General features: G+C 32.8%; 1 protein-coding gene across 2 annotated transcripts in view; it reads left to right on the top strand.

Annotated features, from left to right (window-relative positions):
- LOC134244697 (uncharacterized) overlaps positions 1 to 16,190 on the top strand; it is a 31,366-nt gene that overhangs the window by 4,792 nt on the left and 10,384 nt on the right. Inside the window, exons 1-3 of one of the 2 annotated variants that reach the window (XM_062726954.1) lie at positions 7,156 to 7,263; positions 7,350 to 8,462; positions 11,294 to 11,422. In XM_062726954.1, coding sequence (XP_062582938.1) covers positions 7,442 to 8,462; positions 11,294 to 11,422 — 1,150 coding nt within the window. In that variant the 5' untranslated portion in view covers positions 7,156 to 7,263; positions 7,350 to 7,441. Of the gene's footprint in view, positions 1 to 7,155; positions 7,264 to 7,349; positions 8,463 to 11,293; positions 11,423 to 16,190 lie in introns of those variants that run through there. The other variant, XM_062726953.1, reaches the window with a different exon arrangement.

Raw genomic sequence — 16,190 nt, 5'->3', positions numbered from 1 at the left:
GAATTGAATTAATTTTATAACCTTGAAACTACATTATAGAATCTCTCCCTTTTTTTCCCTTAAAAACTTATTATTGAGAACATGGCCTTGGTGTATGTTTAATATGTCAAGAAAAAACTTTTCTTAAAAGACTTAGTTAAAAAAAGTTCTTTAACAATACAAATCTGTGAAGAGGGTATAAACATGGACCCTTTGAAAATCGAGGCGATTAGGTGTCAAGGAGGAATAACAATCTCCTGTTGACATCAACTTATTAGTCAAAAGCCGGCTTCGGTTTACAAATAGCTCACACTCTCTATTGAATAAGTTTGAGGACATGAACAGCATTTGCAGGCGAAAAAGGGATTCTACCATATAAATAAGGAGAAATAAGTGTCAGATCAAGTAGTAAAATAGGACGTCACAATGACATTGTGTAATAGAAAATCTATGAAAGTATCATTAAATTTTATTCAGTGGTATAGGAGGAGTTGCGGATAAGAGATTGGTACCCTTTAATATTATAGAAAAAAGTCAGTGTCAATGTTTTGCTCGGGGAGACTCAAAAATATGTGTCTGATCTAAAAGTAAATAGAAGGTGCACAATGGCAACTATGTAGCAAATAATCTGTGAAAATGTCATTAAATTTCATTGAGTGGTATGAAGGGAGTCGAGGATAACAGATGGGTACCACTTAGCGTAACACACGGACGGACATCCCTTTTCCTTGTCTTAAGCGGGGGGAGGGTATAATAAGGAGAGATGACGATTAAAAAGTTGACGTAATCTCGTTTACAATTTAGTTGCTGGCCATTTATGTCAATAGTCAGTTAACTAGAGGTACTGTGAGCACTGAGCTCACTGAAAGATACCCCTAAAAGATATCTCCAATATGATTATAATGGCAAAATCCATGTTTTGCTCTGGGAAACCCGGTATAAAGTGAAAAAAAGGAGATGCACAATGGCATTATGTAGCAAAGAATCGTTGAAAGTATCATTAAAATCTTATTCAGTTGTATAGGAGAGATGGGTACCCTTCATTTATTTTATCTTTTCTTTTATGATGCCATTGTGCACCTCTTATTTTGCTTTTTGGTCTGACACTTCTTTCGGGTCTAAAGAGCAAACTATGAACTTTGCCATTATAATCATATGGGACGCGGAGAGGGGGTATCATTTCGTGAGATTAATGCTCATAGTACCTCTATTTTAAATTGGATATTAGTACGTTATGATGAAGTTTGCCTATCTTCGCTCAGTAAAGAGTATTTTAGCTAATTTTTAAAAAATAAAGAGGGTTCCTGGAATCCCTATGGATTGGATCCATGACTGTGCCATGTAAAGTTAAGACCTTAAACTGATAACAGACTTCAATTAAAATTATAAATTGGAAAACCGGCCCCTTTAAATAATTTTGAGATAAATCTAGGAAAAGGGTAAGAATAAGAACTAAGGTTAGAGATAGAGTTTTTGTTGGGGATAAAATGTTAGTGAAATGAAAATTTACAAATTCACACAAATTTTAAAATTCTTCGCTTTTAGTATTTTAAAAAAAGTATTTTGTGATTTTTTTAAGAATATATTTCTCTCCATTATTTGTAATCGTTGTTAATTACAGTAAAAGATAATTCTTTAAAATTTCAAAAGATAATTCTTTAAAATTTCAAAAGATAAAGGGCACTGAAAATGAAGCGTAGGATAAAAGTAGCTACGCAATAACTGGCTGGAATAGAGGGGAGTTTGATTAATATCTAAGCATACGACACCTTGACATTTCAAGAGAGAGCAAACAAACGGTTCCACCATCTTTTTTTCTAATAATTAGAGTTCAATCAATTACAGTGAATAGCTGGCAGTGATTCATTGATTGTTTTAACACCTGTTATGCGATAAAGACAGGTTTTCTTTCCATCCATTCAGGTTCTGGTTTTGCTACAATTTTACACTCCAGGATTATGAGAACTACGCTCTCATGTAAAATGCATCAGGAAATCTCTTGACTAATATTGAATTCTTTTACAACTTTACCCTGTCCCTTTACCTTATACAAGTGTGGGCTTAGATCAATCTTCCTACGTTCATCCTGCTAGTGAAGGCATATTTGGATATGTGTAATGTTTTAAAGGGGATTTTATCATCCTGCTAGTGAAGGCTCTTTCATAAAATGAATTTTGGAATATGTGTATTTTAAAACTGTTTAAATGATAAGACAATGACAGGATTTTATCCTAATACCACGGTCCGATTTTGTCAGAAAAAAAAATTAAAAGGTTACTTTTTAATAACACTGGAAAAAGTTCTTTGCTGGTGACAAAGTCAAAAATATAAAACTTTCGATTTTATCAAAAGTGTGTCTTTTGTGAATGGGTTGACTTCCTGCCTTGAACAGGATGACATAAGCCGGCAATTGCTCTTTGAGCAATAAGCCCGGCTAAAAATTTAAAGGGCTACTTTTTTAATTGGAAAAAGTTGCTGGTGACCAAAAATATAAAACTTTCGATTTTATTAGTGTGTCTTGTGAATGAGGGAGAATGGAAATAGAATTAGATTTTTATATACTCACGTAATAGGAGATTCGGAGGTATATAGTTTTTGTCCTGTCCGTCCGTCCCTCCAGCTAGTCTGTTTGTCTTTTTTGTCCGTAAAAACTTTAACCTTTGCTCATAATTTTTGAGTCGGTGGGGCTATGACTTTTATATTTCAAAGGTGTATACCTTGTGACAAGAACTTTCTTTGAATACCACCAAAGACCTCTTGATATTGACCTTGGCGTTTGACCTACTTTACAAGACAAAATTTCACTCTTTCACCTTGTTCATAACTGTTGAACAATTGGTCCTAAGACTTTCATCTTCACATGCATATTCTTTTTGACTAGACTTTCCAGTTGGCATAAATATTTTTCACCTTTTGACCTTAACCTTTGCGTTTTACTCATTTTAAAAATATTAACCTTGGCCATAACTTTAGTTAGTTAGAATTAGGGCTTTCATATTTCACATATGTATTCCTTGTGACGATACCTTCTTTAAGGTTCCAACAATTTTGACCCTTTGATCATGACCTTTGGATTTTAATTTGCATTTTAGAAAATTAAACCCTCGCCATAAGTTGTCATATGATAACATCAGTGTTTCACAAACATGTTGTGTTGTGTTAAGTAATGCAACTGCCCTATGAATGTGCTTCTTTGTGATATAAAACTCTCATCATTTTTAACAAGATTAATAAATTAGGATTAAATGACATTCTAATGTTTAATGTAGAACAAAGGCATTTATAAATCCAACACAAGAAAATCAAACATGCAACCCCCGAATTTTAAACACGGTTGTATGGTAGATGTTCCGTGGTACGATGTAATAACAACCCGTAGTTATTTTTCCTGGAAATGAATTATTAACCAACTATCCTCAGCAATTATGTATATTGATATTCCTAAAGAACACACAAGGGATAGCGGCATTCCTGACGAAGCCCCCATAAAATATATCTTGTGTCGGTATCTATATATGGATCATTGAAAACTCTCATCCAAAAATGTTCTAATAACCCCCTATTTCTGATAATCCAATAATGAGCTGAAATTCTCATAGAGGTATTTGACCGATAATTAGGTCAGTCTTGGCCTTCTGTTTTTCCTCCAGAAAATACGCTTACCATCAGTCAATTTTCAAAGGAATGTTTGCAAAAGATTGTATATTACTTGGGGTGTTACAGTTTTTTTTACTCCAAAGAAACATATGGAGTCCATAAAACAATACAAAACAGGAGCAGAGAAAACACGGACCTCCAAAACAGCAGAGGTGTGATCAGGTGCCATGGAGGAGGAGCATCCCCTGACGAACGATCACACCCGCCGTGTGCTCGTTGTTATGATCAGGAAATGACGGAAAAATCCGTCGTCAATTAAGTGTTTAGATAATGGACTAAAAATTAGTATGAAAAAAGTCCAAGAAATCCTTCGATATGAATTTCGAAGAAAGATAGTATAGAGCAAAGTATGTCGAATTATGTTAACTTTCATCCATATTTGCACACTTATATCTTAAAACATTTTTTTTTTTAAATATATAGATATAGAAAAGGTAAACTAAATAATAAACTGCTATATATATACATATTTTCAAAAATTACATAATTATTAGATATTTAAATATATCTATATGAATCTTCATATATGAACTATTATACAATCCTGTTTGGCACTTTATAAGGATATACTTATATTTGTAAATTTTATTTCGGCTGACAGCATGTATATTCAAAATTTATAAAGTTGCATTTTTTAAAAAACTTCTTTCTATAATGAAAAGTCTAATTAAATGATAACGCCTTGTGTTAGATTTTTTTTAAACAACAAGAAAATAGTAAAGCTGGAAGATGAAAACATGTTTAAGGGAAATCAATTAATTATATAAAGGTAAAAATAACAAACATTGATAAATTAAAACAAATCATTTACAAAAATACAAGTATGTGCAGAGGAGAAAAACAAGAAACCCCAGAAACTCCAGATTAGACGTTGCGCATAGTACTGGGGTTTTGTGTTTTTGGTCATTTTATCGTTTTGGCTACATGGATTTTTCTGGTAATTTGTACCAAGCTTCTATAACTTCCTGTGATGATGTCATGTACAACATTCATTAATAATTTTCTTATTTACGGACTGTTCCGACTGTTCGTAAATTAGGAAGCGTTCCGTAATATGCCGTAATCTTGACAAGTTACAAGAAAAGATAGAATGCTTTATAAAGATTTTTTACTATATGACAGGTTCTTTTTGTAAAACTAAGTTGATAAATGAAATGTGCAAATCAAGAAGTAGTCAAAGGTTATAGATATTATGTTATGCGTATTATGGTATTTAACCGGGCGTATAACACCAATGTGAGCTGTATTCTTTATTTATTGGGAAAACTTTTAACAGATAAAATATTATTTCTTAAATGTGCAAATTAATAAAATTTTGTATTCATCAAAAAAGCAAGACATTGATTATGAAACATTTTTACGCGTAAACGATATACGCAATAACATCAGATTTATATTTTGACACAGAAATTAATCAGAAATTGCAAAACCGCTCATAATTTTAAAATTATTAATTAAAAAAAAAATTAAATCCAAGGTCTAACAATAAGTATGAAACATGTCGACCAAAATACAACCCAATGATAGGTTACATTTGCAAACCAAATAAATAAACCATAATTACGACCATAGAATTTACAAAATGCTGACTTTGAACAAAGTTGTTAAAATCCTTGTAACATCAACATTTCTGGAATTATTAACCATATTCAGGTGTGTTAATTAAACAAATAAAGACAATGGACCAATCTTAATCATGAAAATAGTGTACGGCTATTTAATAAGAAATTGCATCATAATTTTAAAAGTTTGAGCTAAAATATGAATTATTAACCATGAAAATTGACAAGTAATTAATCAAGTTTTCATTTGACATACAATATTGACATGCACCTCTGTTACATAAAGTGGCAGGTGAGATGCACTGGCTTGAAGTGCGATGACACGGCATATCACAGTCCTCCTATAGATCAATAATAACTCATCCTCTTTTGCTATGTTTACAGCTGAGAATATTTTCATTGATTCCCACTGATAGCGTTTTATAGGTCTGTGTATCGTAACGGGGATTGTTAATTAAGGAGTGGCCTAAAGACTAAATGATAATACTCTGTTTTATGTTTTTGGAATTATCAGATGACTAATTCTGTTGCTTGATGAAAACATTGGGAAGGCGATCAAGACTTATTTACTTCCTATAGGGAATAGAATAGATAATTAATTCAGTGGCCCAGTCTACGATCAGAATAGCGATACATTTTTTCTAAATGATTAGAAAAAAAATAAGCATACGAATTGTTGTAGTAGGTTGATTTTTCTGGAAAGTTCATTATTTTTTTGGAGGCTGAAGTCTTCCTTACTTTGTTTGAATATTACAATAGTTTACCTTGCATAACTCTACGTTTCTTAAAATTATTTATAAAGTATACTAAGAAAAGATATATTACACATATGAAATCAATATTCTATGTACAATATATAAAATATTCTATGTATAATATACAAAAACATCCTTTTTTCTCTGTACCCAAAAGAGTGTGAAATCTTTTTGTAAAAGTCATTCGCACGTCTATGAAAGATTTATAAAATTAGAGAACAATTTCAATTAATTCTGCGAAACAAATTAATTGTTCATGAGATTCTATGTATATATATACAAAGACAATGTAAAAGATTCGCAAGAAATGGCGAGGAACGTTTACATCATGAGATAAAAACAAACATATTCAGTCAGAAAGAATGATACCCAACAGAAAGTTTATTAAGCAGTTTCATGTCAACTGTTCCTTTGCAAAACAAACTGTTCTGAGAGAAAAGCGATTTATAAATATCAATATGTAAAGCTAACTGTACAGATAATGCAAGCATGTGCAGTTTTGTTCCTTTTACCGTAAATTTACGCATTTAATGGTAGTAATAATTTCAGCAATTAACGCCATTAATAAAGTTAGTCCACATTTAAAGCTAAATATATTTTGAATATTATCAAGATATTCTTTATTTTCAACATAACCATTATAATTTATTTCACAGATCTCCATAAAATATTGAAATTCAAAATGTCACAAAAAGGTGTTGTGTTCCTGACAATTTTAGCATCATTTTTGGGCATAACTTTTTCGTTAATTGAGATATCAATGAGATATTTGGCTGGTATTTAGACACTTTATCTAAAGACATATGTTGAGACTTGGAAATCTTTTCATTTCCTGTATTTTTAGAGTGGATAATATATATACACTTGATCGATTTTTTTAAATCATCCATATGTTTCCTCCTTCCGGAAAGCAAAAGTATTAAAATTTGAATAGTTGAAGTAAATACGCCGGCTAATTCTGGCCAAAAAACCGACTACTTTGTTTTGGTATAGATAAAATTGACTTTCACGAAATGTTCATCGGATAATGAACATTTAATTTAATTAAGCATTATTCATCCCTGAGGTCTCTCTTTCTCCATATTGGCGAATATGACTCAGGTTAAATGTACGTTGTAATGAGTCTATGATCACAGATCAAGCTATAGTTTCCGCTCTATTATATCCTATGGCAGAAATCATTAGAATTTCAACGTCCGATGTATTAATAGCAAAAAGCATATATGCGCTCATCGAAAAGGTTTTGAAATCACGAATATTAGATCTAACGTATACCTACGTGTGCTGCACTGAGATCGATCGTTTGACAGGTTTAGGCTTTTATCACGAGAAAGTGCTATTAACGTTATTCTCTCGATAATTATTTGAATTGTGAATATCTGCTCTTTATTTGTAGAAGGAAATGTTGGCACTTGATGAAAAAGAACACTCAGTGTCTACATAAGGGCACGTTAGGGGCCTTCAACTGTAAGATAGCACCGATGTGACATGGCAAACCAGGGCTCAGGTCACGCAGAGAACCGGGAGGGTTACAGGTCAGCCAAAAAGTTCTTGACGCCTTACGGAAGCGGATTCGAAAAGTCACCAAGTCTGCAAAAGCTGCCCCAGCAGAGCTCCACCGAGACAAGTGGTCTGGGAGAGACATTAACATCGGGATTCTCTTCACAGGAAAGCATACGTAGTACACAGAGCTACACAGGTGAGAGATCCGCCTGTGATGTAATTGTAGCTTCAGATCAATGTCGATCAGGCAGGGCTCCAAAAGTTTTCTCTCCAAGAGTTACCATGAAAGGTGAAAGCGACAAAAAACCATTAATTCACACGGATCAATCCACCTCAGATGAATTAAGAATGGGCAGGAGCATGCAGGCTCCAGCTGGTAGCGCTGCCACCGATAATTTCGACAAATTGTTTGAGAATCCACCAACTTCCCAAAATACATTTCGTGGACTTCATGTAGAGGATATTGACAAAAACTGGGACAGAAGAGGATCTGAAAAAAGTCACCATTCTTCCAGGAGGGAATCGTTTCGAAATAAGGATCATGATCCAAAATTTCTTGGCAAAAATTTGGAGTCTACATGGACAAAATGGTCTAAAGAAAGGAGAGCCTCAACGGAGAGAAAACTCTGTCCCACAGAGGACGAACCTCCTATAGAACGTTCAACGACCCCGGTTAAAAAAGCCTTATTAGAAAGCACTCAATTTGTGCACCCAGACCTAGAAAAATACCACATAACTGAAGAGGATAAGCATTATATTCAAAGACACCGCCAACAACGATATGCAACATATCATGTAATTGAAAAATCAAAAAAGGGTAAAAGACACCCCCACGAACCTGCAGAGATTATTCTGACGGAAAAACAATGGACGATTTTGTCTGAATTTTGGGAGCATCGGACATTCTCACGATCTCGATATGTGGCCATGTTTCTCGGATTTACGACGACAATATTAATGATTGCTAGCATATGTAGCAATTGGATTCAATACTCTTTCCTGGCGGGTAGGTAGCAGCTAACGGAGTGTGATTGCGTAACAATTGAATTAATGGATTGCCCCTGTCGAGTAATTATTCCAAGTAATCAACTTTAGTCAATTATTCATTTTATTACCCCATCTTTCACTGTAAAATGGTGAACATAATTTACTTACGTTGAAATCAGTCAAGACACCAAATTAGATTTCAAAAATCAAATACTGTATTAATTTTACAGGTTCTCGCTTACTTTTATATCTTCTCTTACGAACTAAATGAAGAATATCAAGCAATAATGATTTTTTGTATTCTTTAAACCTGATATCAATCAATGCTTTAAAATACTATTATTAAAAACTTCACAAACATTAACATGTTTGCGAAGTTATAATTTCGAGGGGCACTGAAGATAAGCTATAGATTATTACAAACCCAGAAATTTTAATTGCTTAAAGCCCAGCATGTTGATAGGAAAACAAACAGTTTACTAGCTACTTCGTTCAATTGCAAATCATCGATCGTAAAACATAAGCCTTAATTATTTTGATGACAGGGACTAGAGGTCTACAATAAGGAAGGGTGCATGAACTGTACCACTTCGTGCCAGCGTCTTTTTCTTCAATGACTTCTTACTAAAAATACTGTTAAATGCGTGAAGCTATCAAATATATTTATGAAAAAATATGTATTGTTAATTTTCTTTTGTTTGATCTATAATTACGTTACACTATTGCTCTATCTCTCTTTCTCTCTCTCTCTCTCTCTCTCTCTCTCTCTCTCTCAAATTAAACCGGTTATCATTTCAATTAACAATGTATAATAAATGACATGCTTAATTTCACTATAAATTTTTGACTGATATTTAAAACTACATTAATTTTCCATCACGTTTAATATTTCTAGACATGATTTATGGACAAACCATTGTCAACCCCTACGCAGATTAAAACTAGATTAAGAACATTCCGATATTAATATGATAGCATCATTCATATCAACGACCAATAAAGTTGCATGATACCTTTAAGGAATTCTAAGATATGTAGCAATGTAATATGCTTGAAAAACATATTACCTGATATGAATTCCCTAATTTTATTTTACTTGTATAAGAAGTACTGGTCGCAAGTGTGTCTAAAATTTGTTTGAGAATTTCTATTTTGTATCTCGTCCTGGAAACCATTTTTTTTCGAACGGCTTTGGAATCTACAATTTCTTCGGTAAATAAAGTTTACTTTGTAAACATCTTTGCAATAATTTATAGGAAACAACAAGTAGTATTCATATTCAAAGCTTTCCATAATGTTTCAATAAAGTACTGATTTGTTGTCCCTCACTACATGTACAGGAGTGCCGAATACAGGTTTTAATTTGATGCCTTATAATAGCAAGTTGTGGCGTCTCAGTATGAGTGAAAATATCTAGAAAGGGAAGTTTTAAAAACAAAACAAACATACTTGATATTGTTTATTCACTATTCCATTTTATATGCAATGAATAGATAGAATCTTGCACCACATGTACCAGAACAAAAAGGAAGAAACCAATCTTTAATTAGTCTATCTCTGGTTAACATGGAGTAAATAACAAACATGAATCATCCCTAAATCAATTCTTTCATGAAATAGTGAAAGTTATTTTTCTAATATTTCATATTTTATGCCTTGTAGCCTTTGTAAGATTTTCTTCAGAAAATGTATCATTATAAAACGCCTAAGCTCTCCAAAGTCTTTTGATGAAGTTGCTGCATGTTTATGGGAACATGCAACTCAGCAAAACATATTTCATGCGCTACTTTTTCTTTAATTTTGAAAAAAAACTTATTTTAAATGAACATTTTAGAACATTTTCTCCATTGGTTGAATGACAGGTCTATCCGATGTTTTAATAACCAATACCCCAGTAACTAAAACACAGACTTGCATTTGTAACAAAACCCTTGATTCTTCTTTTGTCCAAAATGCAGGATTTTATGTTTGACCTTTCCCACTGAAAGAATGAGCTATTAACATATTTGTACAAGTAATAATGAAATACCCATTTGCAAAATAGAGACAAATTACGAACCATTACTGGGCTGTAACAAATGGAACAAATGCATAAGATTGATAATCAACGTATTGTATGAACTTTATTATTCAGTTTATTTTATATGAAAAACCAATCATCGACATTGTTAATTATTTATATTACTCGATTTACGTTATGGCGCCAATACCTGTAGTAATTTCTCGACAAATAAATTATTCTTTTGTAGAAACATCAACTTGATGTAAAGAAAGGCAAATACAGACAGAAAACAAATCCAATTCATTTTCTATTTTTATTCATCTTTTACATCAGAGATATTATCAATTAAGAAACAAAACTTCTAGTAGTAAGAGTGAAAAGTAAGGGAAAGTCAATGAAAACTCTGTAAGTAAGTAATAGTACAATATGTGAAACAGTGACTAATTTTTAACAGATAATATGTATAATACTTCCAAAATTCTTCATTTCTAACTTCATTTAATTAAATTGCCTAAAATGACAGTTCCATAGTTTATTGAACTTTAAATAGTTATTTTTTTTAAAGTACTTGTATTTATCAATTCCTCCTAAAAATTTATTTCTTTAATTTTCATCGATAATTAATGAATTTCCTTTAAATTAATGGGATGAAGATGGCAAATTTATCCTAAATGGGAAGAACATATCTGCCCTAAATTGGAAGATAATTATTAGTGATGGGAAAATATTTATCCTAGTTTACAAGATAGTTTTTAGAGATTAGAAAATATTTATCTTAGATAAGAAGATAAGTATCTCAGGTAAAGTTTTTTTTGTTTACTGGGTAACTAAGTATTATTGCTTTGCAGAGGGAGGAAACATGACGCTGGCCTTCAGTGAAGGTTTGTTCTCCAACTGCTCTCGAACTCTGTTTCCAGAGGAGGAAAGGGATCCCCATTTTACGTGTATGACGTACAACATCGTAACGTCAAGTAGAGGTAAGGACTTCAGAGCTACATGTATCTTTCTCTTAGTTTCTTAGTTTTATGACAAGATAGTACTTCAGTACCTGTACTTTTCTTTGCTGATTTGCGTTCTTCATTTACATGGTTTATGCATAAAGAAGATACTAATAAAGTCAAGGTATCATAGAAGTGAACAGAGCATATTTATCGTTGGACGCAATATTTCCAAAAACTCGTATTGAACAGAGAAAAAAATGTATTGTTCTACCTTCGTCTGATATACAAACCCCCTTTGCAACGACAGTTAGTCATATGTGGCATTACATTACAAATATTCATTGCATTAATGTGAATTTGTTTTGTAATGTCCTCAGCAAACTAAGGAGTATTTGAATTCCGTTTCTACGTCGTTTACTTAATAATAAATTGTACTGTATTTTTATTGTAGTAAACGACACTTTAATGGGATTCGAATGTCCAACAGTGCAATGAAGGTTATCTTAGATGCTCTGAGATAATGGTTGTTCCGTCAATGAAGACAAATATTTAATAACTATTGACTAAAAACGATGAATTAGAGTATGTGTTCGCCATGGATACCGGTATGTCCCCTTACTGGATGATACAAGTCAATCATTTGGGTTTAGCTACAATACATGATTAGTGTTTTGTTACAATTTATTTTATGCTGGTACATGTTGCTTAACGAAAAGGCATTCGTTTCGTGATCAACAGGTCTGGTTTCAATTCCTGTTCGCCGTACCGCGCCAAACTTGAGCCGTAAACCAATGTAGTGGCTACTTCTTTCGGCATGGTCCCGGTATTCGGAATGAAAGTCATGAGTAATTCGGTGAAAACCTTATCGAAACTGGTTCCATGTCGCGGTAGGCGTGGATACGATAATGAACTCTCACTGCTCAATGTCCAGAGTGCCAAGTATAGACCTAATTTTAAAGCCTTTACTCCAAGTCTCTCTTTCTTTGTCACATTATACTGTTTTCCACAAATTTTCTCTTTGTTTTGCTCGCCTCTTTATCTCTCTTTCTTTGTCATATATTATTGTGCTCCTTTAATGCTTCCTTCTTTTGTCATATACTCAGTATTACTGTGCTCCTCTAATTCTCTCTTCCTTTGTCATAAATTACTGAGCTCCTCTAATTCTCTCTTCCTTTGTCATAAATTACTGTGCTCCTCTAATTCTCCCTTCCTTTGTCATATATTACTGTGCTCCTCTAATTCTCTCTTCCTTTGTCATATATTACTAATGTTTCTATAATTCTCTCTTCCTTTGTCATATATTACTAATGTTTCTATAATTCGCTCTTCCTATGTCATATATTACTGTGCTCCTATAATTTGCTCTTCCTTTGCATACTAGTATATTACTGTGCTCGTGTAATTTTCCCTTCCGTCGTCATATATTACTATGCTCCTCTAATTCTCTCTTCCATTGTCATTTATTGCTGTATCCCTCCATTTTTCTCTTCCATTGTCATTTATTACTGTGCTCCTCTAATTTTCTCTTCCTTGGACATATATTACTGTGCTCCTTTAATTCTGTATTCCTTGGTCATATATTACTGTGCTCGTCTAATTCTCTCTTCTTTTGTCATATATTACTGTGCTCCTCTAATTCTCTCTTCCTTTGTCATATATTACTGTGCTTCTCTAATTCTGTATTCCTTTGTCATATACATGTATTACTGTGGTCCTTTAATTCTCTCTTCCTTTGTCATATATAACTAATGTTTCTATAATTTTCTCTTCCTTTGTCATATATTACTATGCTCCTCTAATTCTCTCTTTCATTGTCATATATTACTGTGTTCCTCTAATTTTCTGTTCCTTGGACATATATTACTGTGCTCCCCAATTCTGTATTCCTTTGTCATATACAGGGTGTTTCATAATATATGTTACATTTTGAGATCTAATTATTTTTCTTACCTATCATACTTCTATTACAAACTTTATATCATTTTAAACATTGAATCCTGCATTTTTGTTACATGTGAAAAAGTCAAGGAAATCATGGTCTTGAAATGATTAAATGTGCTATAAACGTTGATGTCATAATTTGGATATTTCTCGAGATGGACTTGTCTAATGCACTCAGTGCTGAATTGTAAGAATTGTAAAGCTGTTTTTATTTTCAGATTATGTCGCTAATATTCATTCTATTCATTTACTAGTTCATGAAATAAATTTTCCAAAATAAAATAGAAGCTTTCTAGGATGCTTATCAGAAGGGCAGTAACAAGGTTAAAGGACAGGGACGGACAGTATGCGATAAATGACACAGTATTTCAGAGAGCCAGAAGTCATTAAGAAGCGGAGATGTTATTGGTGAAGTCGAGACTCTCAGTGTAGCAAACTTCTGAGAAAAGTGTCTGATAGATATTTTCAGAAATTTATTCTGACAATATCAGCATTTTCAGCATATAATGAACTTTAAAATATGATTTGAAGTAATCAGTATACAAATTATCAATAATTAATGCAAGGAAAGAGTTTGACCTCTTCATTTGACAGTCTCAATTTTTGGGCTCTTTTCTGACGGGTTCTTAAGGAAAGGGTCTTCAATCCTAGACCACAGATATTGAATGAGCTTAGAAAGAACATGAACCTTCAAATGAGGAGTGTCTAAGCAAAAATGTGACAAGGTTTTATACAAATTTCAAGAAACAACGTCAATTGTTGTTGAATAAATGGAGATCATTTATAACATGTAATGTGAACTTTTGACGTTGTGAAATTCAACGTAGCAAAAAATGGCGCAACTTGGAAATTTCGCTAATTTTCATTAATGTTTAAGATTATGTTCAGTGTTTAATATTTTAGTTGGTAATTGTACATTATGAATATTATGAATCTTATGAATATGTGCATCAATTTGATAAAAAGACTTATCTGTATCTTTTTCTTTTCTGTCAAATTGGAGATTCAAAATGTAACATATATTATGAAACACCCTGTATTACTGTGCTCCTCTTATTCTCTCTTCCTTTGTCATATATTACTGTGCTCCTCTAATTCTCTATTCCTTTGACTTATATTTTTGTGCTCCTCTAATTCTCTCTTCCTTTGTCATATTTTACTTTCTCCCTCCAATTCTCTCTTCCATTACTGTGCTCCTCCAGTTGTCTCTTCCTTTGTCATACATTACTATGTCCTCTAATTCTCTCCTCCTTTGTCATATATTACTGTGCTCCTCTGCTTCTCTCATCCTATGTCATATATTACTATGTCCTCTTATTCTCCACTCTTTTGTCATATATTACTGTGTCCCTCTAATTCTCTCCTCCTTTGGCATATATTACTTTGCTCCTCTAATTCTCTCCTCCTTTGTCATATATTACTATGTCCTCTAATTCTCTCTTCCTTTGTCATATATTACTATGTCCTCTAATTCTTTGTTCCTTTTGTTATATATTACTGTGCTCCTCTGTTCTTTCTTCCTTTTTCATATATTACTTCGCTCCTCTAATTCTCTCTTCCATTGTCATTTATTGCTGTATCCCTCTAATTTTCCCTTCCATTGTCATTTATTACTGTGCTCCTCTAATTCTCTCTTCCTTTTTCATATATTACTGTGCTCCTCTTATTCTCTCTTCCTTTGTCATATATTACTGTGCTCCTCTAATTCTCTCTTCCTTTGTTGCCTGACGTCACGGTGTCAGGCTGTATAAGGATTGATATTTTCATAATCCGAAACTAATAGATCATACCTAGAGAGCTAGATTTTATGCAAGCTGATTTTAATTGGAATTCTTTACCTGCATTTTAAAAGAAACAGTTTTCAGAAAAAAGAATGGTATTATTGATGCAAAATACTGCAGTGTTTACTTCCTTTATTCTTTTGCATTGAACAGTTTATTCCATGTGATTCACCGCGTGTCAACATGTCCGTGTATCCTTTTTTCTCCATTTCTATACTATTGGATAAGTCCATTTATATTCAACGAAAGGGGTGAATCGCTCTTTTCGCGCCAAATGTCACTGCTTTCTTCGCGCCTTTTCATTGGATTATTCTATTGTATGAATGGAATTAAATAAAGTATACATTTTTATCCTCCTTCTAATGCTTCAGAAATTCTATCTATAAATTAATGTTTTATCTCATTCTTTTAAACAACATATCGTATAAAATATCAGTATACGGACATGCAAAACTAAAGAAATTAGTTTTCTAATTTGTTTCTCGATCCCGCGGTTGGTACTGTAAACCAACTTTTATTCACGACGACTTTATTTCGCGATTTACCGGGAGTAAACTGGTTGGCAACGATTAATTTTCACGATCAAGCCTTTTTCGAAACTGTTTTTAATAGAAACAATGACTTTAAGAACCCGTTCACGGCGAGAAATATTCGCGATGACGAGTCTCTTGCGAACCTCGCGAAAATTTCTCGCACGCGAATAAAAGTTGGTTTACAGTATATTCCATAAATGGACTAGTCCAATAATAATAAACAACGGATTTCAACAAAGTCATGGTCTCCAGATGCATGCTCTATTATATCTCTCTGTTCAGATGCATACAATAAATAAGAAAGAAGTGCAAAATCTAGGATTTTCTTTCCACACAGGTCTAAGTAGTGAATTTACTTTTAAGGATATACGATCCTCAGCCAGGAAGGATAACTCTATAATTTATAATTTAATTCAAAAAGTCTAAAAATAAAGCTTGAAATTGAAATTTTTTCATGCAACAATTTTCATTTTATGCCTCTACGTATGATTCAATGTTCTTAAAAGTTTTAACAAACGGTATTTAAAAAGTTGAAATTTGTACCTTATA

The sequence above is a fragment of the Saccostrea cucullata genome, unplaced genomic scaffold, assembly GCF_032062105.1.
Source record: "Saccostrea cucullata isolate Sc308-1 unplaced genomic scaffold, CSIRO_AGI_Scuc_v1 ctg2517, whole genome shotgun sequence".
NCBI classification, from domain to species: Eukaryota; Metazoa; Mollusca; class Bivalvia; order Ostreida; family Ostreidae; genus Saccostrea; species Saccostrea cuccullata.
Note: the sequence above shows the minus strand (reverse complement) of the source record. Positions and strands in the feature narration are given on the sequence as shown.